This window comes from Toxotes jaculatrix, chromosome 14 (assembly GCF_017976425.1).
Source record: "Toxotes jaculatrix isolate fToxJac2 chromosome 14, fToxJac2.pri, whole genome shotgun sequence".
Lineage (NCBI taxonomy): Eukaryota > Metazoa > Chordata > Actinopteri > Toxotidae > Toxotes > Toxotes jaculatrix.
Genome location: NC_054407.1, coordinates 259,174 through 282,836, shown reverse-complemented (window position 1 = coordinate 282,836; position 23,663 = coordinate 259,174). Strand labels below are relative to the sequence as shown.

The 23,663-nt window shown below is 43.1% G+C and overlaps 1 protein-coding gene across 1 annotated transcript; it reads right to left on the bottom strand.

Annotated features, from left to right (window-relative positions):
• Positions 1 to 1,371: 1,371 nt before the first annotated feature.
• Positions 1,372 to 22,436, bottom strand: LOC121193310 (NACHT, LRR and PYD domains-containing protein 14-like). Its single transcript, XM_041055550.1, has 12 exons — positions 22,407 to 22,436; positions 21,979 to 22,131; positions 18,684 to 18,836; positions 11,852 to 11,974; positions 9,533 to 10,861; positions 8,990 to 9,457; positions 8,013 to 8,186; positions 6,514 to 6,690; positions 5,222 to 5,395; positions 3,102 to 3,275; positions 2,569 to 2,742; positions 1,372 to 1,522 (listed from the first exon to the last, which is right to left on the bottom strand). The coding sequence occupies exons 2-12, from the start codon at positions 22,110 to 22,112 to the stop codon at positions 1,495 to 1,497; spliced, it is 3,108 nt and encodes a 1,035-aa protein (XP_040911484.1). The 5' UTR covers positions 22,113 to 22,131; positions 22,407 to 22,436; the 3' UTR covers positions 1,372 to 1,494.
• Positions 22,437 to 23,663: the final 1,227 nt, after the last annotated feature.

The following is a 23,663-nucleotide window of genomic DNA, read 5'->3' as shown; positions in this document are numbered from 1 at the left end:
TTGTGTCCTGATCTCACAGACTTTATACCAGTCATGTTTTTGTTATTAAAGCTGCTGTTTGATATTTCCTGCTAGGAGAGGACAAGATGGCCGACAATAAAAATGGTCCCCATGAGAATAATAGTTAATTAATCTAATTAGAGTCATTTGTCCACTTCTTCCCAGATACTGCCCACTCACTGGTTGCTATGGTGACTAGACTGGTTTCTCTGTAAATATGCAGAGAAACCAGTGTGTCTGCCCAGCAGATAACAGGGTATAGGAACAGAAGTTCACTTCAACATGGCAGTCTATGGGAGTTTTGCTGAGTATGGAGGACATTTACTTAAAAACTGTGGGTCATTAAACAATGAGAGTAACACTGGGTGAGAGAGGACAACTTTCTATACATTGTCATATATAATTTGTCCCTGAAGGTTGGTAATTGTGAGAATTAAGAAGCTGAAAGAAGCTTTTAGTGAAAATTTTAATAGATGTCAGACAGTGTGGGTGATGTCAGTCACTGCAGCTCTGAACATTTCATACAATACACACCCATTATAAAATCTGAGAGTGAAAAAAATATAAAACTTAAACTGATTTCATAAAAACCATAAAATGTATAAAATACTGATATATTGATTTAACTCAATATAATCTAAAGTCGGGCGGCATGGTTGGCATGGCGGCAGTGGTTCGCACTATTGCCTCACAGCAAGAGGGTTCCAGGTTCGAACCCCGGTCTGGACCCTTCTGTGTGGACTTTGTATGTTCTCCCTGTGCCTGCGGGGGTTCTCTCCGGGTACTCGGGCTTCCTCCCACAATCCCAAAAACATGCATGCTACTCTAAATTGCCCGTGGGTGTCAGTGTGTCTGTCTTTGTGTGTCAGCCCTGCGATTGACTGGCGACCAGTTCAGGGTGTACCCCGCCTCTTGCCCATAGTCAGCTGGGATAGGCTCCAGTTACCCCGCGACCCTGACGGATTAAGCTGTAGAATGAATAATCTGAAGTCTTGTGACTTATTTAAGGTTTCAAAAATTAGCTGAAATTCTCTATCACACCACATGATCAAGATGATTAATCTCTGCGTTCAGCATCTGTGAATTAATAAAAAAAGACAGAGTCCAGGTGGAGGGAGGAGGGTGGAGGAGGTGGAGGAGTCTCAGTGTGTCTGCAGAGACTGTGTAGAAGGACAGAGCAGCAGCAGAGCAGTCCAGATACACTGATGATTCTCTTTCAGATCCAGAGGAACACACAGGGATGATGGTGGACTTGACAGTGGAGCTGTTCTCAGAGCAGTTCAGACTGCAGCACTGAGAGTCTTCTCCACTTCTTCTGGTTCCTCTGTCAGTCACTGCTGGATGAAGCTCTCCTCTCCACTCTACCTCCCAGTAACATGGACCAATCAGAGCCTCTCTCTACACACACACACACAAACTGCTGCTGCTTCAACCTCTCTGGATCATCAGGACACAGCTCGTCCTCTCTCAACACACACACCGTCCTCTTCACTCTCACATTTGGAAAGCTCGCTCCCTCCAGCTGTTGAGAGATGGAGACAGACAACAGAGGTGATAAATCAGTGTTTACAGAGACTCACTTCATCAGCTGTCAGTCACTGATGCAGCACATCCAGTATAAAGAGCAGCAGGGATTTCAGTCCTGTTCAGAGCAGAAGTGGAGCAGCTGTGTAGTGTAGCAGCTTCCTCTCAGCTCTCATGTTAACGTATTGGAGTGAAGACACTGAGCTGGAAGCTCACACACCTGCAGAGACTTTTAGCATCAAGTCTGTTTACTCTGAACATTTCACTCAAGTCCACAGTGGAAATAAACTGCTGAGTCATGAAGCTTCATTACTGCACAAACAGTTTAGTGATGGATTCACTGCTGTTACATGTCAACTCATGTTCCATTTAAAGAAAGAGTCTCTGTGTGTTGATGAACATCTGATCTGCTTCTGAAATATCAGCTGACAAATAAACATGGAGGCTGTCACTGAAAGTATCTGACAGATGGACAGATATACAGATGTGATCACTGGACTTCAGCAGAGGTTCTGCTCTGTATCAGACCACATGCTGACAAAATGTCATGATGCGTCTCTGAAATCAGAGCCAGTGATTTGCAGGCTGCAGTCAGACTGATCTCAGAGCTGTGACAAAGATCAAACTCATCAATTCTTTAGTGTTGAAATGAGAGAACAAACAGTTTCAGATCAGATTTGATGCTACGACACTTTGATGAATGAGGACCACTGTCTCTACACATCTTGTGAGGCTGTCAGCTGTAATCCAGCTCTACTTCCTGTAGACATGAACACAACAACAACAGTCGTCTTCACATCAACTCAAACACACAATCACAATCAGGCTTGTGGCTGATCTGATTGGCTGACTGCTGACTGTCCCTCTGAATTTCTGTCCAATCCTGAAGCCTGTCCCCGTTCCCCTCTCACAGCTTCAATGAGGAAAGCAGCCACTGAGAAGGCTGGAGGTTTACAGGAGACACTGGATCTTTGCTTTGATACAAACTGTGTTTAGGACAATACTGATGAAAGCAGCATGGACTGACTCCAACCCTCTACTGACCTCAGAGTCTGCAGTCTACAGTCTGGACTCTTCACAAGATCAGACAGATCCTTCAGGTCTGAATCCTGCAGCTTGTTTTCACTCAGGTACAGGTGTCTCAGATGGGAGGGGTTGGACTTCAGAGCTGAGGCCAGAGAAGCACAGCTGATCTCTGACAAACTGCAGAAACTCAATCTGAATAAAGAATAAATCATGTGGATAAAAATCATTTCTAATCCAATCAGATATGTCCTAATCAATAAGCTTTGTGAGTACATACAATTTTGTAGTCATCTGACTGTGACAAATACGTGTCTGAGTTCTGAAGGTTTCATTGAAGTCAACAGACATTATTCATGACAACTGACTGAAATGAAGTGAAACTGAAGGAATAATTCTTAGTCTGAGAAAAGAAAAAGTCACAACATAGAACAAAAGCTAAATCTCTTTCATTCATTCATTCAGGATGAATGGATTCAAGTTCTGGATGAAGATAAACCAGGTTCAGTCGTGGATTAAAGATCTAAGATCTAAAACAGTAACAGTGAACTGACCTCAGAGTCTCCAGTCTACAGTGTGGACTCTCCAGAAAACCACACAGCAGCTTCACTCCTGAATCCTGCAGCTTGTTGTCACTGAAATCCAGATGTCTCAGATGGGAGGGGTTGGACTTCAGAGCTGAGGCCAGAGAAGCACAGCTGATCTCTGACAAACTGCAGAAACTCAATCTGAATAAAGAATAAATCATGTGGATAAAAATCATTTCTAATCCAATCAGATATGTCCTAATCAATGAGCTTTAACTAACATGAGTAGAGGGACTTTGTTCTTCTCTTATTGTGGATCATCATAATGTCAGCCTTCTACACACATCATCCAAATGTCACCACAACATTCATAACATGCTTGCATACCATACTGTTACTACTAATACTTCTAGTAGTAACAATAATAACTAGAACATGTCTGCAGAAACAAGTGGATGTGAGGGAGCATCATCCAGGAGCAGCTGAAGGACTTTGTGTGATGTTATTTGTGGCCCTGATAGTCCTACTAACATGTTATGCAGTGATATTGGTGATAATGTAACCATTGAAGGCTTTAACTGTATCACACAGGTTCACAGACACACTGAGTCATGTTTAAACCATTAAAGAGGACATTATATGGACTTTATTCATGTCCTGGAGACTTATCCTCACCCTGACCAGAGTCACTACAGGTATCAAGACCTTGTTAATATCATTAGTAACAGCTGTGTTGATCTGACTTAAAGCTGCTGTTTGATATTTCCTGCTAGGAGATAACAAGATGGCCGACAATAAAAAATGGTCCCCATGAGACTAAGAGTTAATTAATCCAATTAGAGTCAGTTGTCCTCCTCTGTCCAGATACTGTTGAATCATTGGTTGCTATGGTGACTAGACCCCTGGACCAGAATGTAAATACACAGAGAAACCAGTCTGTATGCCCAGCAGACAACAGGGTATAGGACAAAACTTGTCATCAAAAATGCCCTGATAGTTTGAAAATGAAAAGTCCTGTCAACAAAACCTTTTCACCATGAGCATCACAAGGCTTCAGTGAAGATACTTTGTATTTTATATGTCCGTACTGTTTATGGTGTAGGAGCTGTCACAGTTTAAATACTCCCATCATCTCTGTTCATAACAAGGACTGAAGAGCTCTGTGTAACAAGGCAGTCTATGGGAGTTGTGGTCAGTTCTCTCTGCACTTGAAGCAGACTGACTTAAAACTGTGGGTCATGTCACAGTAAGAGTAACACTGGGTGACAGAGGACACATTTCTCTACTTTTTGATGTATAAATTATCCCTGAGGGTTGGTAAATGTGAAACTGAAATGAGGTTGAAAGAAGTTTTCTGAGAGATTTTTCAGTGATGGCAGTCAGAGTGTGGGAGATGTCACACACTCCAGCTCTGAACATTCCACACAACACACACCCATTATAACATCTGAGACAGTCAAAGAAAGATCAACTGGGATTTTGTAGAAATCAGACTAGAAATCAAAATACTAATTTAACCTGAGATAGTCTCAAGTCTGATGAACCACTGAACAACTTTTCAACCATGTTTCTCTGTGATAGTGTGACAAAGTTTTATTTCTCCAAATATGAGTGGGTTTGATCATTTTCTCTCAACTTCCTATTGATTTTCAAAGGGAAACTTTTCAGTTTTTTGAGACTTCTGTCAAACTGAAAGTTCTGGTGTACACTCTGCCTGGGTTTTTTCAAAGCTGTGGGACGAGTAATGTGCCAGAATTTGTACAGAAGAATTAGAAAATGCATTTCCTGATGATAATGTGTGTGAATGCTGAAAACTGAAGGAAACTGGAATCTGAAACCTGAAAGTAACTGGAGAAGCAGTGATGAAAATGGCTAAAAAATGATAGTAACTGAGATGATTTGGTTTGGAAACTTGGGAAAGAATAAAGTTTTTGTATTATAATGTCAGATTAACTCCATTTATCTATTTCCTAGTCCAATTGCTTAAGTAGTTACACTGTGTGAAAAAGCACAAATTTGTCTACAGTTTGATGTAGAACTGTATGTGAGAAGTGACAGATGTGGGAATAAAAAGAGCTGAAGACAAACCAGGTTCAGTTGTGGATTAAAGATCTAAGATCTACAACAGTGAAAGACAGTGAACTGACCTCAGGGTCTCCAGTCTACAGTATGGACTCTCCAGAGAACCACACAGCAGCTTCACTCCTGAATCCTGCAGCTTGTTGTAACTCAGGTCCAGGTGTCTCAGATGGGAGGGGTTGGACTTCAGAGCTGAGGCCAGAGAAGCACAGCTGATTTCTGACAAACTGCAGCACCTCAATCTGAATAAAGAATAAATCATGTGGAAATAAATCATTTCTAATCCAATCAGATATGTCCTAATCAATGAGCTTTCACTAACATGAGTAGAGGGACTTTGTCCTTCTCTTATTGTGGATCATCATAATGTCAGCCTTTTACACACATCATCCAAATGTCACCACAACATTCATACAACTATTCATGTCAACACAGATTCATAACATGCTGCTGAGCTCAGTCAAGTCTGGAATTAGAAGATAAAGATCAAATCAGACATGTTGGACTAAAAACTGACTTTGATTCACCACTGAAATGGATCAAACTTCAAATGTTCAGTCCTGATCCAGGAAAAATGTCTTGCTTGGTCCTGGTCTCTATCCTGCAGATCAGCTCAGGAAATCCACAACTAAACACATATTCAACTGAACAACAACTATTTGATCCCAAATTACAGATGGATTTAATGGAAAACTTTAGAAAATGCTCATCAGCAAAGTCATATACATACAATTTAACACTACTACTGATAATAATAATAATAATAATAATAATAAATTTTATTTTTTGGTGTCTTTCCAAGCACTCAGAGACACTTTACAATACAACAAGATTTGCAGTTAATGGACTGAAACATGTCAAACCAACAGTGTGGTCCTTGCTCCTTATACACACACACACACAATGAAAAACTGACATTAGTCCTGACACATCATCGTTTTTTTTCAGCAAGTGTTTTTCAATTGATTTGTACAAATATTAGTTCTGAGGATCTTCTGTATATTATTGTGATAAAAATGGACTTTGAACAACTCACACTGGACATTTTCTACACTTCATTTAGAAAACATTAGTCTGCTGACTGTGACAAATACGAGTGTGTGAGTTCTGAAGGTTTCATTGAAGTCAACAGACATTATTCATGACAACTGACTGAAATGAAGTGAAACTGAAGGAATAATTCTTAGTCTGAGAGAAGAAAAAGTCACAATATGGAACAACAGCTATTTCAAATCTCATTCATTCATTCATTCATTCATTCATTCAAGATGAATGGATTCAAGTTCTGGATGAAGATAAACCAGGTTCAGTTGTGGATTAAAGATCTAAGATCTACAACAGTAACAGACAGTGAACTGACCTCAGAGTCTCCAGTCTACAGTGTGGACTCTCCAGAAAACCACACAGCAGCTTCACTCCTGAATCCTGCAGCTTGTTGTTGTTACTCAGGTCCAGGTGTTTCAGATGGGAGGGGTTGGACTTCAGAGCTGAGGCCAGAGAAGCACAGCTGATCTCTGACAAACTGCAGGAACTCAATCTGAATAAAGAATAAATCATGTGGATAAAAATCATTTCTAATCCAATCAGATATGTCCTAATCAATGAGCTTTCACTAAGATGAGTAGAGGGACTTTGTCCTTCTCTTATTGTGGATCATCATAATGTCAGCCTTCTACACACATCATACAAATGTCACCACAACATTCATACAACTATTCATGTCAACACAGATTCATAACATGTTTGCATACCAAACTGGTACCACTAATACTTCTTGTAGTAACAATAATAAGTAGAACATTTCTGCAGAAACTGTGAATGTGTCTTCTGTGTGGTGCATATACAGGATAATCAGCTGTGAGATGCTGGATTTTTGTACAAGTGGATGTGAGGGAGCATCATCCAGGAGCAGCTGAAGGACTTTGTGTGATGTTATTTGTGGCACTGATAGTCCTACTAACGTGTTATACAGTGATATTGGTGATAATATAACCAGTACAATCACTGATGTCTTTAACTGTATCACACAGGTTCACACACACACTGAGTCATGTTTGAACCACTAAAGAAGACATTATATGGACTTTCATTCATGTCCTGGAGGCATATCCTCACCCTGATTGTCACTACAGATTGTCACCATTGTCACTACAGGTATCAAGACCTTGTTAATATCATTAGTCACAGCTCATAAGACTAAGACTTAATTAATCCATTTAGACCCAGTCTTATGACTCTCAGTTTTATGGCTCCAAATATGAGTGGGTTTGATCATTTTCTCTCAACTTCCTATTGATTTTCAAAGGGAAACTTTTCAGTTTTTTGAGACTCCTGTCAAACTGAAAGTTCTGGTGTACACTCTGCCTGTGTTTTTTCAAAGCTGTGGGACGAGTAATGTGCCAGAATTTGTACAGAAGAATTAGAAAATGCATTTCCTGATGATAATGTGTGTGAAAGTTAAAAACTGAAGGAAACTGGAATCTGAAACCTGAAAGTAACTGGAGAAGCAATGATGAAAATGGCTAAAAAATGATAGTAACTGAGATGATTTGGTTTGGAAACTTGGGAAAGAAGATAGTTTTTGTATTATAATTTTCTTAACATTTAAAATGGAAAGAAAAAAAGTGTTTGTTTTATTATACACTCTGCCTAAGGTGAGTGGAGCTTACCTGCAAACTCTATTTCTTAGTCCAATTGCTTAAGTAGTTACATTGTGTGAAAAAGCACAAATTTGTCCACAGTTTGATGTGTAGAACTGTGTGTAAGAATTGACAGATGTGAGAGTAAAACGAACTGAAGATAAACCAGGTTGTGGATTAAAGATCTAAGATCTACAACAGTAACAGACAGTGAACTGACCTCAGAGTCTCCAGTCTACAGTGTGGACTCTCCAGAAAACCACACAGCAGCTTCACTCCTGAATCTTGCAGCTCATTGTAGCTCAGGTCCAGGTGTCTCAGATGGGAGGGGTTGGACTTCAGAGCTGAGGCCAGAGAAGCACAGCTGATCTCTGACAACCTGCAGGAACTCAGTCTGAATAAAGAATAAGACATGTTGGACACAAATCCTCTTCATCATTGAAGGTTTTACATGACCTTCTTCTTCCTGAACTTTGTGTCATTGAGCAACATTAAAGGACAAATTCACATTTCTTGACTTCAACCAACAGTCAGATGTCACACATTGATTTAAAGCAGTGCTTCTCAATTATTTTCTGTTACGCCCCCCCCCCCCCCAGGAAGAAGAAAACATTTCATGTGCTATGTAGGCTTTGTTATATTTCCTCGTCTTAGCTTTCGGGTAACTTTCGTTTGTTTCATTGTCTCCGTCTCTGGTGCGATGTCGGGGTCACACGCACCCCCGACATCGCACCCGCCCTCCCAGGGGGGCACGCCCCACTATTTGAGGACTGATTTCAAGAGTCTTTGGTGTCAGTCATCCTTCATGTGGCCTACACTGACTCTGTGTGTGTCAAGTGGTCCCATTATTATATTTTCAGTAGAGTTTAATCACCTGAATCATATATTTGATTTATCAAGTTTACATAAAAACAAAAAGACTCAAAATAGCATGAACAGGTTAACAAAATAATGTAGAATCAGAAAAAAGCACAATTAATAATAAATAAACAGAAAAACTTAACAGCAATAATCACAACCAACTGAAAAATCTACATTTGAAAAACATTTAAAACATCTCCAGAAAAACACATAGGTGACCTAAAGATTATAAAAGTAATAATAATGAGAATAATTTGATACTGTGTATATTTGAAAAAAAAACTAAACTACTAATCTACAGTGACTGATAATGTTAAAGATCATGTCTGGACTTACACAGCCTTTCTGCAGTTCCCCACAGCTGGGATCAGTCTCCGTCGTCCCTCCTCTGATGTGTTGTACTTCTTCACGTCCAACTCATCCAGAACCTCCTCTGACATCTGCAGAACATAGGCCAGAGCTGAACAGTGGATCTCAGAGAGTCTCTTTTCTGATCTGTTCTCTGACTTCAGGAACTCTTGGATCTCCTGATGTACTGAGCGGTCCTTCATCTCCATCAGACAGAGGAAGATGTTGATGCTTCTGTCAGGAGAGATATCATCTGTGTTCATCTCCTTCAGGTTGTTGTTGGCTCTCTGGATGATTTCTGGTCTGTTCTCTGTCTGACCCAGAAGGCCTCCTAAGAGTCTCTGGTTGGACTCCAGAGACAGGCCATGAAGGAAGCGAACAAACAGGTCCAGGTGGCCATTTTTACTTTGGAGGGATTTCTCCATGGCATCACTGAGGAGGACATCAAGTGATGGGTAGCTGCTATCGTCATTTACAAAATATTTCGTATAAGTCTTCTTGAGAAAAAACTCTGGCTTTGAGTCCCAGTGTCTGTCATCTTGTCCCAGGAAAGTCTTCAGCTCTCTTGTCTCCCTCTCTGTGTAACAGTGGAACATGTAGACTGCAGCCAGAAACTCCTGAATGCTCAGATGAACAAAGCAGTAGACTGTTTTCTGGAAGATCACACTCTCTCTTTTAAAGATCTCTGTACAAACTCCTGAGTAAACCAAGGCCTCTGTGACATCAAGACCACACTTCTCCAGGTCTTCTTGGTAGAACATGATGTTTCCTTTCTCCAGATGTTCAAACGCCAGCCTCCCCAGCTTCAGAAGAACTTCCCTGTCAGCTTTCATCAGTTCCTGTGGACTCGTCTCATGTACCTCATCATACTTGTGCTTCTTCCTCTTTGTCTGAACCAGCAGGAAGTGTGAGTACAGGTCAGTCAGGGTCTTGGGCAGCTCTCCTGTCTGCTCTGTGGTCAACATGTGCTCCAGAACTGTAGCAGAGATCCAGCAAAAGACTGGGATCTGACACATGATGTGGAGGCTCCTGGATGTCTTGATGTGTGAGATGATTCTTCTGGACAGCTCTTCATCACTGGATCTCCTCCTGAAGTACTCCTCCTTCTGGGCGTCAGTGAAGCCTCGTACTTCTGTTACCCTGTCAACACATGCAGGAGAGATTTGATTGGCTGCCGCAGGTCGGGAAGTTATCCAGACCAGAGCCAAGGGAAGCAGATTCCCCTGGATGAGGTTTGTCAGCAGCACGTTGACAGATGACTTCTGTGAGACATCAGACACGACCTCCCTGTTGTTGAAATCCAGTGAAAGTCTGCTTTCATCCAGGCCATCAAAGATGAACAACACTTTACAGACAGCGAGCTTCTCTGCTGTGACCTTCTTTAATGTTGGATGGAAAACATGGAGCAGCATGAGAAGACTGTACTGCTCATCTTTGATCAGGTTCAGCTCCCTGAATGAAAGCAGAACCAGCAGACTGACGTCTTGGTTTTCAGAGCCCTCTGCCCAGTCCAGAGTGAACTTCTGCACTGAGAAGGTTTTTCCAACGCCAGCGACGCCGTTCGTCAGAACGACTCTGATGCGTCTCTGTTGCTCAGGTAAGGCTTTAAAGATATCGTGGCACTTGATTGGAGTGTCATGGGGGGTCTCCATCCTGGAAGCTGTCTCCATCTGCCTCACCTCAGGTTGTGTATTAACCTCTTCACTCTGTCCCTCTGTGATGTAGAGCTCAGTGTAGATCGTGTTGAGGAGGGTTTCACTTCCTGTTCCATCAGTTCCTTCAGTCACACGTTCACATCTCCTCCTCAGACTGATCTTATGTTCATCTAAAACCTCCTGCAGACCACTATCTGCTGAAAATCTGCTGACACAGAAGAAATAATGTCAGACTAAAGAAAGAGAATCTGAGAATCGGCTCATTTCTTTCATCAGCTGCATAAAAACTAAAGACAAGCAAAGAAAAGCTTTTTCATTTTGTGATATTTATAATCATCTTAAATGCCAAAGCTGTATGATAGAACAAATGACTCCATCAAACCACAGGTCCTGTTTTCAGAGACGATGACATGAGCAGACAGATGTACAGTCTTACTTTGTACAGTGCTGCTCTGACTGACTGTCTGCAGTCCAGCTCTTGTTCTGGATCTTTCTCTCAGATTTTATATCTTATACATTTTCCAACAAACATTTGAACTTACTGAGATGGATGGATGGATGTTTTGGGTGGATTACTGTGACATTGTTGGGATTCTTTCAGGCTCTGACAATGTATTTTATCTTGATGATGTATTGAGTCCTATCAGCTCGTTGTCATTTTGGCCATTTAACTCATGAAGACCCTGTAGGGTCAAAGCGTTTCCTTTTTCAGTCTGATCAAACGTTTTTGGGAGCTACAATCCAGTGTGAGGACATTCTGCTCCTTTCCAACAGTCATTAAATCCCAGAAACCTGACAAATGATTTTAGCAGCACGACCTGTGCTGAGACTAAATGTTTTGTTGACCGTTGTGAACAAAAATCCAGATTTGGTTCACAATGTCTAGAAGCTGTTAAAAGCTCAGACGTGAAAATTGTTAAAGTGTTTCCTCCAACATGGAGACACTGTGTTTCTTCCTTGTCCTTCTTTTCAATGACGGGTTCATGTTCATACACCAACTCTCACACTGACTGAGACTGATAAAACAGTAACATGAGAAAGCTCTGCTTTATAAATCTGGTGAGTGTGTATGCATATTTCTGTCTTTGTGTGGACACAGTTTTATGGATCTGGCCCCTGGTGTCTCCCTGTTTACTTCAAATATGTCTGAGAACTGAATCATCCTCAGGTCAGTTTACACTAGAAACAGTCTCACTTTGTGTCTGAGGGTCCAGGTTCATGACTGAAGGCTGGAGGATTTAACGGTTTGGACCAGTCACTCTTCATAGACAGACAGCTGGATCCTGGAGACTCTGCTCTCAGCCTGTGGTCCTGACCTCTGAAAACACAAACACATTTTATTGATATTAAATCAAACACTGATAAATTCTCTGAGGACAAAGCCATTCTGGGAACTCTCAGCTGACGTCCTGCATCAACATCACCAACTAGACGTTAGTGGTAACGTAATGTGTCACTTCCTGTTTCTTGCTTTGGCACTGTGGTGTACTGTAGTGTAGTGTAAGTTGTACACAATTGTAACACAAACACAAAACTCCAAATTGTAACACAATTTTTTTGGTACACTGTGGTTAATTTCCTAATTATAACGTACCTATACTTATAACGTTCACTTTAGTCGAGCATCGGTTCTGTACGGCTCCTTGGAGATTTAACATCTCCAACAAATGATGTGGTCTTCATAAACAGTTAGAAAACTTTTTGTGGAAAACCTGGTCTGATTAGGAGAGATAGCATTCATCCCACTTTGGATGGTTCAGCAATCCTACACGTTTTCCTGAAGTTTTTCTAGAGCTGTCACCCTCCCACAATTACTACTATTCCTATTCCCCTTATCCCATAGAGACTGTGTCTGCTCACGAAACAAAGAAAACTGTATAAACCAAAAAAAGACAAGAGGTGTTATTCATAAAACGCTCAAACAAATTATTACAATTAAGTTGTCTCAATCTAAAAACACCACAATTAGATGTGGGCTATTAAACATTAGATCTCTCTTGTCTAAATCTCTATTAGTAAATGATTTGATAATGAATCAGCAGATTGATTCATTCTGTCTTACTGAGACCTGGCTGCAGGAGGAAGAGTATGTCAGTCTAAATGAGTCAACCCCTGCTAGTCATATTAATTATCACACTCCTCGAGGCACAGGCCATTGAGAGCCTTACATATAAGGCCCTCAATGGCCAGGCTCCTTCATATCTCAAAGAGCTGATAGTACCATATGATCCCAACAGATTGCCTCGTTCCCAGAATGCAGGTTTGCTTATGGTTCCCAAAATCTCTAAAAGTAGAATGGGAGGCCAAGCCTTTAGCTATCAGGCCCCTCTCCTGTGGAACCAACTGCCAGTTTGGGTTCGGGAAGCAGACACCCTCTCTAATTTTAAAATTAAGCTTAAAACCTTTTTGTTCGACAAAGCTTATAATTAGTTGTAGTTACAGTTTTAGTTATTATGACTAAACCTATAGTTAGTCACAATTATTACTATAGACACTCTTACAGTTAAGCCTCAGGTTGTGTTAATTTCTTCATCATCATCATCATTATCTTCCGCTTATCTGGGTCCAGGTCGCGGGGGCAGCAGTCTAAGCAGGGATGCCCAGACTTCCCTCTCCCTGGACACTTCTTCCAGCTCTTCCGGGGGAACCCTGAGGCATTCCCAAGCCAGCCTAGAGACATAGTCCCTCCAGCATGTCCTAGGTCTTTCCCGGGGCCTCCTCCCGGTGAGACATGCCCGGAACACCTCCCTAGGGAGGCGTCCATGGGGCATCCTGAATAGATGCCCGAGCCACCTCAACTGGCCCCTCTCGATGTGGAGGAGCAGCGGCTGTACTCCAAGCTCCTCCCGGATGACCGAGTTCCTCACCCTATCTCTCAGCCACCCTGCGGAGGAAACTCATTTCGGCTGCTTCTATCCGAGACCTTGTCCTTTCGGTCATGACCCAAAGCTCAGGTCCATAGGTGAGAGTAGGAACATAGATCGACCGGTAAATTGAGAGCGTCGCCTTTCAGCTCAGCTCCTTCTTCACCACGACGGACAGGTACATCGACCACATTACTGCGAAAGCTGCACCAATCCGCCTGTCAATCTCACGCTCCGTCCTTCCCCCACTCATGAACAAGACCCCAAGATACTTAATCTTCTCCACTTGAGGAAGGAACTCTCCTTCAGCCCGGAGAGGGCAAGCCACCCTTTTCAGGTTGAGAACCATGGCTTCGGACTTGAAGGTGCTGATTCTCATCCCAGCTGCTTCACACTCGGCTGCAAACCACAGCACATGCTGAAGGTCTTGGCTTGACGGAGCCAACAGGACAACATCATCTGCAAAAAGCAGGGATGAAATCCTGTGGTCCCCAAACCGGACTCCCTCCGGCCCCTGGCTGCGCCTAGAAATCCTGTCCATAAAAATTATGAACAGAACCGGTGACAAAGGGCAGCCCTGTCGGAGTCCAACATGCACTGGAAACAGGTCTGACTTACTGCCAGCAATGCGAACCAAGGTCCTGCTCTGGTCGTACAGAGACCTGACAGCCCTTAGCAGAGGGCCCCGGACTCCATACTCCCAGAGCACCCTCCACAGGACGCCACAAGGTACACAGTCTAACACCTTCTCCAGATCCACAAAACACATGTGGACTGGTTGGGCGAACTCCCATGAACCCTCGAGCACCCTATAGAGACTATAGAGCTGGTCCAGTGTTCCAGGACGAAAACAGCATTGTTCCTCCTGGATCCGAGGTTCGACTATCAGCCGAATCCTCCTCTCCAGCACCCTGGCATAGACTTTCCCAGGGAGGCTGAGGAGTGTGATCCCCCTATAGTTGGAGCACACTCTCCGGTCCTCCTTCTTGAAAAGAGGGACCACCACCCCTGTCTGCCACTCCAGGGGTACTGTCCCCAACTGCCACGCTATGTTACAGAGGCGTGTCAGCCAAGACAGCCCTGCAACATCCAGAGACTTGAGGTACTCAGGACGGACCTCATCCACCCCCGGTGCCTTGCCACCAAGGAGCTTTTTGACCACCTCAGTGACTTCAGCTTGAGTGATGGATGAATCTGCCCCCGAACCTCCATCCCCTGTTTCCTCAACAGAAATCGTAACAGTGGGATTGAGGAGATCTTCAAAGTATTCTTTCCACCGTCCAATAATGTCCCCAGTCAAGGTCAACAGCTCTCCACTTCCACTATAAATAGTGTTGGTAGAGCACTGCTTCCCTCTCCTGAGGTGCCGGACGGTTTGCCAGAATCTCTTGTGAGGCCGACCGATAGTCATCCTCCATGGCCTCACCGAACCTCTCCCAGATCTGAGTTTTTGCCTTTACAACCTCCCGGGCTGTGGCCCTCTTGGCCTGTCGGTACTTGTCAGCTGCCTCAGGAGCCCCACAAGCCAACCAGGCCAGATAGGACTCCTTCTTCAGCTTGACGGCATCCCTTACTTCTGATGTCCACCACTAGGTTCGGGGATTACCGCCACGACAGGCACCGAAGACCTTATGACCACAGCTCCGGACGGCCGCATCAACAATAGAGGCAGAGAACATGGTCCACTCAGACTCAATGTCCCCAGCCTCTCTCGGTATCTGGTTGAAGCTCTTCCGGAGGTGGGAGTTGAAGACCCCCCTGACAGAGCACTCAGCCAGATGTTCCCAACAGACCCTCACAATACGTTTGGGCCTGCCGAGCCTGTTAGGCCTCCTCCCCTGCCAGCGTATCCAACTCACCACCAGGTGGTGATCAGTTGACAGCTCAGCCCCTCTCTTTACCCGAGTGTCCAAGACATACGGCCGAAGGTCAAATGACACAACCACGAAGTTGATCATTGACCTTTGGCCTAGGGTGTCCTGGTGCCATGTGCACTGATGGACACCCTTATGCCTGAACATGGTGTTCATTATGGACAAACTGTGACTAGCATAGAAGTCCAATAACAGAACACCATTCGGTTTCTGATCGGGGAGGCCGTTCCTCCCAGTCATGCCCCTCCAGGTGTCACTGTCACTGCCCACATGGGCGTTGAAGTGCCCCAGCAGAATGACAGGGTCCCCGGTCGGAGCACCGCCCAGTACCCCTCCCAGGGACTCCAAGAAGGTCTGGTACTCTTCACTGCTGTTCGGCCCATAGGCCGAGACAACACTCTCCCCAACCCGAAGGCGCGGGGAAGCGACCCTCTCATTCACCGGGGAAAACTCCAAGACATGGCGGCTGAGCTGGGGAGCTATAAGCAAGCCCACACCAGCCTCCCGCCTCTCACCACGGGCAACTCCAGAATAGAAGAGAGTCCAGCCTCTCTCAAGGATTGGGTTCCAGAGCCCAGACTGGGCGTGGAGGTGAGCCCGACTATTTCTAGTCGGTACCTCTCAACCTCCCGCACAAGCTCAGGCTCCATCCCCCCAGTGAGGTGACATTCCATGTCCCGAGCGCCAGTTTCTGTGCCCTGAGATCGGGTCGCAGAGGCCCCTGCCTTCGACCACTGCTCAATTCACACTGCACCGGCCCCCTACGTTTCCTCCTGCAGGTGGTGGGTCCACGGGAGGACTGCCCCATGTCATTCCTTCGGGCATTGCCCGGCCGGGCCCCATAGGGAGAGGTCCGGCCACCAGGTGCTCGCGTGCGTGCCTCAACCCCAGGCCTGGCTCTAGGCTGAGGCCCCAGCTGCGCCATACCGGGCGACGTAGCTGGCCTTGTTTTAAATATAGTCATTGGAGACTTCTGTTAATTTCTTGTTAAACATTTTTGTGTTCCCGGTCAAAAATGACCATTCCATTAAGATTCATCATAAACTGTAAAAATATACATATTATCACTACTTGTTCTGTTTGATTTTTTAAATCAATTTAAATTCTTGTGAACATTACAAGTCTTGAACTTCTAGTTATTTATGGCCTGTATACCTCACTGATCTGAGCTTATACATCTTGAATTCGAGTTCTAAAAAACATAAATTTATTTATTTATTTTGAATATTGTTGTTCCACTTTCTGACTGATTGATGAAATTATCTGAAAGTGACCTTTCTCTGTGGCCTTCCAGAAACAGAAAACCTGCAAAAGTGATGATTCGCAATTTTCAAATTTGGTATGTTATTTTGTTGGATGCCCTTCCTGACATAACCCTCTACACAGGGAAAACATACAAACTCCACACAGGAGCACCTATACTGGGGCTGGAACCCAGAACCCTCTTGCCACGAAGCAACAGTTCCAACTACTACACCACCGCACCGCCCCTTTCTGGATTTTTTTGAATGTAAGAAATAATGAGATGAAACATAATATACTGTTTATTACATACTTTGGGTCAAAGTAAGCTCTAATCCATCCCCACTGTCAGTTTCCTGGCCTCTCTCCTCCTCACCAGTGTGGTGATCAAATATATAGTCAAGAGCCTGACTTACTGTATATCCAGCTGACATGGTACTGCCATACAATGAACTGTGAGCAAGACCTCCAAAAAGTATTATATACCAAAGTTCAATATTATTGAAACTATGTTGCGGCACGGTGGTGCAGTGGTTAGCTCTGTTGCCTCCCAGCAAAAGGGTTCCAGGTTCAAACCTCTGTGTGGAGCTCTCCCTGCGTCTGCGTGGGCTTTCTCCGTTTACTCCGTCCTCCTCTCACAATCCCAAAAACATGTACATTAGGTTAATTGGCTACTCTAAAGTGCCCCAAGGTGTGCTTGAGTGGTTGTCTGTCTTTGTCTATCTGTGTGTGTGTGTGTGTGTGTGTGAGTGTGTGTGTGTGTGTGTGTGTGTGAGTGTGAGTGTGTGTGAGTGTGTGTGAGTGTGTGTGAGTGTGTGTGAGTGTGTGTGAGTGTGTGTGAGTGTGTGTGAGTGTGCGTGTGTGCGTGCGTGCGTGCGTGCGTGCGTGCGTGCGTGCGTGCGTGCGTGCGTGCGTGCGTGCGTGCGCGCGTGTGTGCGTATGCATGTGTCCATCTGACAAATGAGGATGTACCTGAGCTCTATTTTTTACACTAATTGTAGTCTCCCCCATTCATTTCTAATCACCGGTCACTTGTAACTGGAAACACCAAGAGTTTACAAAAGTTGAATAAAACACACAATATTGTATGCAAATTAATATAATCTATTTTGTGTGTTGAAATCCTCTTTGGGGACAAAGTCGATGAGTCTTACGTCAGTCTGATCAAATTAACTATATTTTTCAGTGATAAAACTTGAATCGGCCAAATTTGTTGCTCTATGATGTGCCAACAGAAGCAGGAAGAACTTACTTTCTGCCGACTCTACAGCAGTTACTTCAACTATCAGCTCCTAAGGGGACTGTTTTGGATGGCCTTGACAGGCCTTAAGTGTTGGTAGTACTTCTTACTCCTTCCTTTTGTTTTTGAAATCATGTCACTTTGGTTCTGGTCTCTTGAGTTTTGGTTTTTCCTGTTTTATTTTGAAACCCTGGTCCCTGTTCATAATTTATTTCCTGTCTTTATCTGCTTTCTCTCAGTTGTCGATTGGCTTCCCTTCCTGATTTGTGTCACCTGTTGTAAATGACCTCCTGTGTATTTAAGTCTTGTTGCTCCCCCTGTTCCTTTGTCAGTTAGTCTGTGTCTCAGCTCATATTTGCACCTGTGGTTCACCTCCTGGAGTCTCTGTTCTCGTCCTGGAGCCTTCTGTTAGTTGTCTTATCTGTTTCCCTACCTGTGCACTGTCCTGGATTTGCCTCCTGTTTCCACTTTCCTCTGTTATTTTGTTCTGTCACCAGTGAGGACTTTTTGGATTAGAGTTTCTGTTTCTGAAGGTTTTTCTCCATTTGGATGATTTTTAGTTGTTGAACTTTTGTTTCCTGCCCCTAGACTTTTTCCAGAGAGTTTGAGTTAAATAAAAGAACTTTTAATTTACTCATTTGTCCGTCCTGGGGCTTCTGCATTTGGGTCCTCTTCCTCATGTGTGTGGCTAAACAGCAGCATCACACAACAGTTACAGACAGTGACGACGACTGCAGGACCTCAACACAGTAAACGCTGTTATAGCCCACAGTTTGGAAGTTCACAGGTTTGTAGCAGTTCTCTTACTTTGTGTCTGACGGTCCAGGTTCATGACTGAAGTATGGAGGATCTCTCTGTTTGGACCAGTCACTCTTCATAGACAGACAGCTGGATCCTGGAGACTCTGCTCTGTCCTCCTTTTCCTCCACACAAACACTCATTTTCTGGACTTTAGGCGGTCTGAGAGGGAAACCAGTAAAACAGAGTGTGAGCTCAGACACACGAAAAATCAGGACAGACAAGTCTGATCAAGAGTCACATGCAAGAACAGGAATAGCACACACAGTCTAACAGAGTAGATCGTCCCAACTTTGTGTCAAACTGTTCATTCTGACTGAGAGAACATGAAGAACTACATTTGATATTCTTTCCTCCTTTTCTGTCTCTTCATCCTGACTCTTCTTCCCTACAGTCCACAGAAACAAAACTGACCAAGAGACAGTAAAGTAATTGTAACTGTCAAAGAGAAATGTTTATTAAATATTGTAATATCAGAAGTTCATTAATATCTAATTTCATGCGGCTTAAAAGGTTGATTAAAAAAGGCTAATAAATAATATGTTAAAAAGATATTAGAGTACAAAATATATTTAAAATGTATAAGGTTAATCCCACTTCTGCTGTCAACCTTAATGATGCGACACCAAACCGTGATCCCCCCTCTCCAAGCAACTCTCCAAGCAACTCCCATTTTTCCGTTCAATCAATTCAGGATTATGAGGTGCTTGGGGAGCTACTCAAGCTGGATCCTCACAAATCAGCTGGATTGGATACTCTAGACCCCTTCTTCCTGAAGGTAGCAGCACGCACTATTGCAGCACCTGTCACTCATCTGTTTAACCTCTCCTTGCAAACCTGTGAACTCCCCCAAGACTGGAAATCTGCAGCTGTCACCCCTCTCTTTAAGGGAGGTGACAATCTAGACCCCATCTAGGCCTGTCTCCATCTTGCCTTGCCTCTCCAAAGTCTTTGAGAAATTAGTCAACAAACAGCTTACCCACCACCTGGAATCCCACACTATTCTTACCCCTATGCAGTCTGGCTTCAGATCTGGTCATGGGTGTATCTCCGCAACACTTAAGGTGCTAAACAACATCATATGTGCCATCGATAGAAAAGAATACTATGTGGCTGTGTTTGTTGATCTCAGTAAACCATAACATCCTACTTGACAAGCTCAAAGACATAGGTCATTCGGAGGACTATTTGGCATGGTTCAGAAGCTACATCTCTGGTCTATGCAATTAGTGCAAGCTAGGGGTTACCAGTCTGACCCCCTGCCTCTATCCATGGGTGTCCCTCAGGGGTCTATATTAGGTCCAACCCTATTCAAAAGCTATATAAATGACATTGTTCATGCTGCTGGTAACTCTCTTATCCATATATATGCTGATGACACCATCTTGTACACATCCAGTCCAACCCTGAACGCTGCCCTGACCTCTTTGCAACATAGTTTTAATAGTCTCCAACACACTTTTTCCAACCTTCACCTTCTTTTAAACACAAACAAAACCAAACTCATGATCTTCAACTGTCATTTACCCCAGACCCCCTGTCACCTTAATATCTTCTCCTTGGATGGTACAGTATTACAGTTGGTCTGTTCTTACAAGTATTTAGGTATCTGGCTTGACAGTTCACTTTCCTTCGACATTCACATCACCACATTGCTCTCTAATGTCAAATCAAGAATCAGCTTTCTTTACTGTAATAAATCATCCTTCACTCACTCAGCAAAGCACACCCCGGTCAGAATGACAATCCTCCCTATTCTAGATTACGGCGACATAATCTACAGATCCGCCTCCAAAAATCTTCTCAATAAACTGGATGTCATCTATCATTCTGCAATCCGCTTTGTCACCGGTGCCCCTTTTAACACCCATCATTGTGATCTATACTCTCTCATTAACTGGCCATCGCTCCACACCCACAGGTTGTTGCATTGGTATCAGTTCATCTACAAAACTATCATCGGCAAAACCCCTCCATACCTTCAATCACTAATCAACATCTCCAACAACACCCACAATCTACGCTCAAGTAACTTCATCACCTTGATCACTCCAAAAGTCCAAACTTCCTTCAGTTGTTCCTCACTCCATTTTGCTGCCCCTAGTGACTGGAATGAGCTACAAAAAACAAACTCCGTACCTTCATCCCGTTATCTACTTTCAATAACTCATTACAATCTGATCAGTGCACCTGCTTCTAATTTGCTTGTGAGCTCCTTGTTGTATGTATTGTATGTTGTTGTATGTATATATTTGTGAGAAGGACTTCATGTTTTTATTTGTTTATGGGTGTTCAAGATTTCAATTATTGTTTATTGTGTAACATGCCTCTTGCTGCTGTCTCTTGGCCAGGTTGTTGTTGAAAATGAGAACTGGTTCTCAACTGACTTACCTGGTTAGATAAAGGTTAAATAAATAAAAAGAAGCGTTTGTGATCCATGACTCAACTTTACTGACAGACAATGGACAAGTACAGTTTACAGAGTTACATGTGCACAAATATCAGTGATGGTGAAGATAATCTTGTGTGTAATTAAAGGATAATTCTGGTATTATTCTACATTGTGGTTCTTTACTACAAACTCATGAAAAGACCAAAACCAATAGTGTTAGTTCATCTCTCAGCACTGTCTGACTGTGAACAAATGTCATTGGAGCTTAGCCGATTTGTTCAAAATTAAAAAAAACAAGTCCTCACAAATATACAGTTTATTCTTCAAAAAGGTTCACTGATTTCCTAAAACAGCTGCTCTCTGTAGTTTTCATCAAGCAAACAGGAGGAATCAGCGCATTTGTTGGGTACTATTTTGATCAGTGGATTGACCCACATTTGGTGCTGTAGTGAGTATTTAAGGCAGCAGGACAGTGTGTGTGGGACTGAGTCAGAATAAACTGCAGTGTGTATGTGTTCATGCACATGAAGGAACATGTCACCCAGTGTAATAGTGTGGTTCACTGAGTTTTAATATTTTCTGGCTCAGAGGAATCAGATCTATCAGGCTGTGATACACATTCTATGTGGGTTTGACTCTGCACATGGGATTTATTGGTAAAATATGGAAAAATATGGAAAATCAGTTAAAGTAAAAATGTTCTTTAGTCAGAAACAAAGAAAACAAAGAAACAAGCAGCCTCAGCAGTCAGTATTAAGACACCGATGAGCCAGAAGAACCAGGAAGAACTGATTTTCTGTTGACACTACGGCAGCTGTTACAGGCAGAGACGACAACTGCAGGACCTTAACACACTAAACACTGTTATAGCCCAAAGTTTGGAGGTTCTTAAGTTTGTAGCAGTTCTCTTACTTTGTGTCTGAGGGTCCAGGTTCATTACTGAAGTATGGAGGATCTCTCTGTTTGGATATTTTTCTCTTCATAGACAGACAGCTGGATCCTGGACACTCTGCTCTGTCCTCTTCTTCTTCCACACAAACACTCATCTTCTGGACTTCAGTCAGTCTGAGAAGGAAACCAGTAAAACAGACTGTGAGCTCAGACACACAAAGAATCAGGACACACAAGTCTGATCAGAGAGAACAGGTAATAAGACACACACACACACACACACACATACACACGCACACACACACACACACACACACACACACACACACACACACACACACACACACACACACACAGACTGAGTACACAGTGAAGTAAAAACAGGCAGCTCTCCACCTGGTCAGTTCTCTTTGACAGTAAAATAATAATAATGTTGTATTAACACTCACCCTGCCTCAGCCTTCAGTTTTCCTCCTCCTGCTCTGTTTAGTTCAAATGGCGTCTGAACTGACTGAACACTTTCAGTTTCACCTGCTCCTCCCCTCTGCATTTACAGGAAGTCACATGGTTTGTCTATATGTGTTTCTGTGTGTGTGTGTGTGTGTGTGTGTGTGTGTGTGTGTGTGTGTGTGTGTGTTGATAATTAATGTGCTTTTAACTAAATCAGATTTTACAGACTTATTATAAAATAAACAATATAAATGATGTTTATTATCATTATTATAGGAGAGAAGATCCCAGCTGATCCAGTGGATCTGGATCTGTCTGTGGAACAGGTGACAGTGGATTAAGGTGAACAACCTTGCATCTCAGCCTCTGACCCTCAGCACATTATTGTTGTTAGTTTTTGTTTGTAACTTTATAGGTGTCAAACTTGAGATCACCATTACTGTTAACCCTGTATACATGGTCAACACAGCCTAGTTAAAATGTTGGTAGTTGAACCTGCGACATGTTGAATCTTATGTATAATGTTAGACACAATGAATAATATGTAGCTTAATAATGACAAACTGTGTGTGAAGCTGTTATAGCTGATGTAATGCAGCTATCAGGGTTTAAGGTTGTGAGCAGACACATTTGTAGTCTTTACTTCCTCAAATTTTCCATCTTCATTTAACAAAACGAGAATACTTTTGACTCATGAGTCAAATGTTTAGAATTCATCTCATTCAGACAGAAATTTGTTCATATCAAACTTATTTGATTCAAAGATTAAAACAAACCATTGCTGCCACATCTCATCATCTGCTCCAGTTTAATTCAATTCAATTCAATTCAATTCAATTTTATTTATATAGCGCCTTCCACAATCAAAATTGTCTCAAAGCGCTTTACAGAGACCCAGAGCCTGACCCCAGAGCAAGCACTAAAGGCGACAGTGGCAAGGAAAACTCCCTTTTAACAGGAAGAAACCTTGAGCAGAACCTGGCTCAGATGGGGGGACCCTCCTGCCGATGGCCGGGCTGGGTGAAAGGAGGAAAAGGAGGAAGATAGGACAGCTAGGAATGGAGGAGAGGGGGAGAAAGACATGCAGCATAATACAGACAATGTGGAATCATGTTGACAAATTACTCCTATAAATGTTAATCATGGTCTATGTAGTGTTTTTTGTATCTGCTGTTTTGTTCCTTGTGTCAGGAAGCTCCCAATCACCCAGCTCCTCCTGTACAACCAGCAGCACATGATCCACCTACAAAAGGTCC

What these genes read in the sequence shown, in the direction of transcription:
- LOC121193310 (XM_041055550.1), bottom strand. Translation starts at nt 22,112, where the DNA reads ATGAGTGTTTGTGTGGAAGAAGAAGAGGACAGAGCAGAGTGTCCAGGA. An exon ending in TGTAGACTGGAGACTCTGAG is followed by an intron (nt 2,743 to 3,101) that starts GTCAGTTCACTG and finishes TTCTTTATTCAG; the next exon opens with ATTGAGTTTCTGCAGTTTGT. An exon ending in TGTAGACTGCAGACTCTGAG is followed by an intron (nt 1,523 to 2,568) that starts GTCAGTAGAGGG and finishes ATCTCTCAACAG; the next exon opens with CTGGAGGGAGCGAGCTTTCC.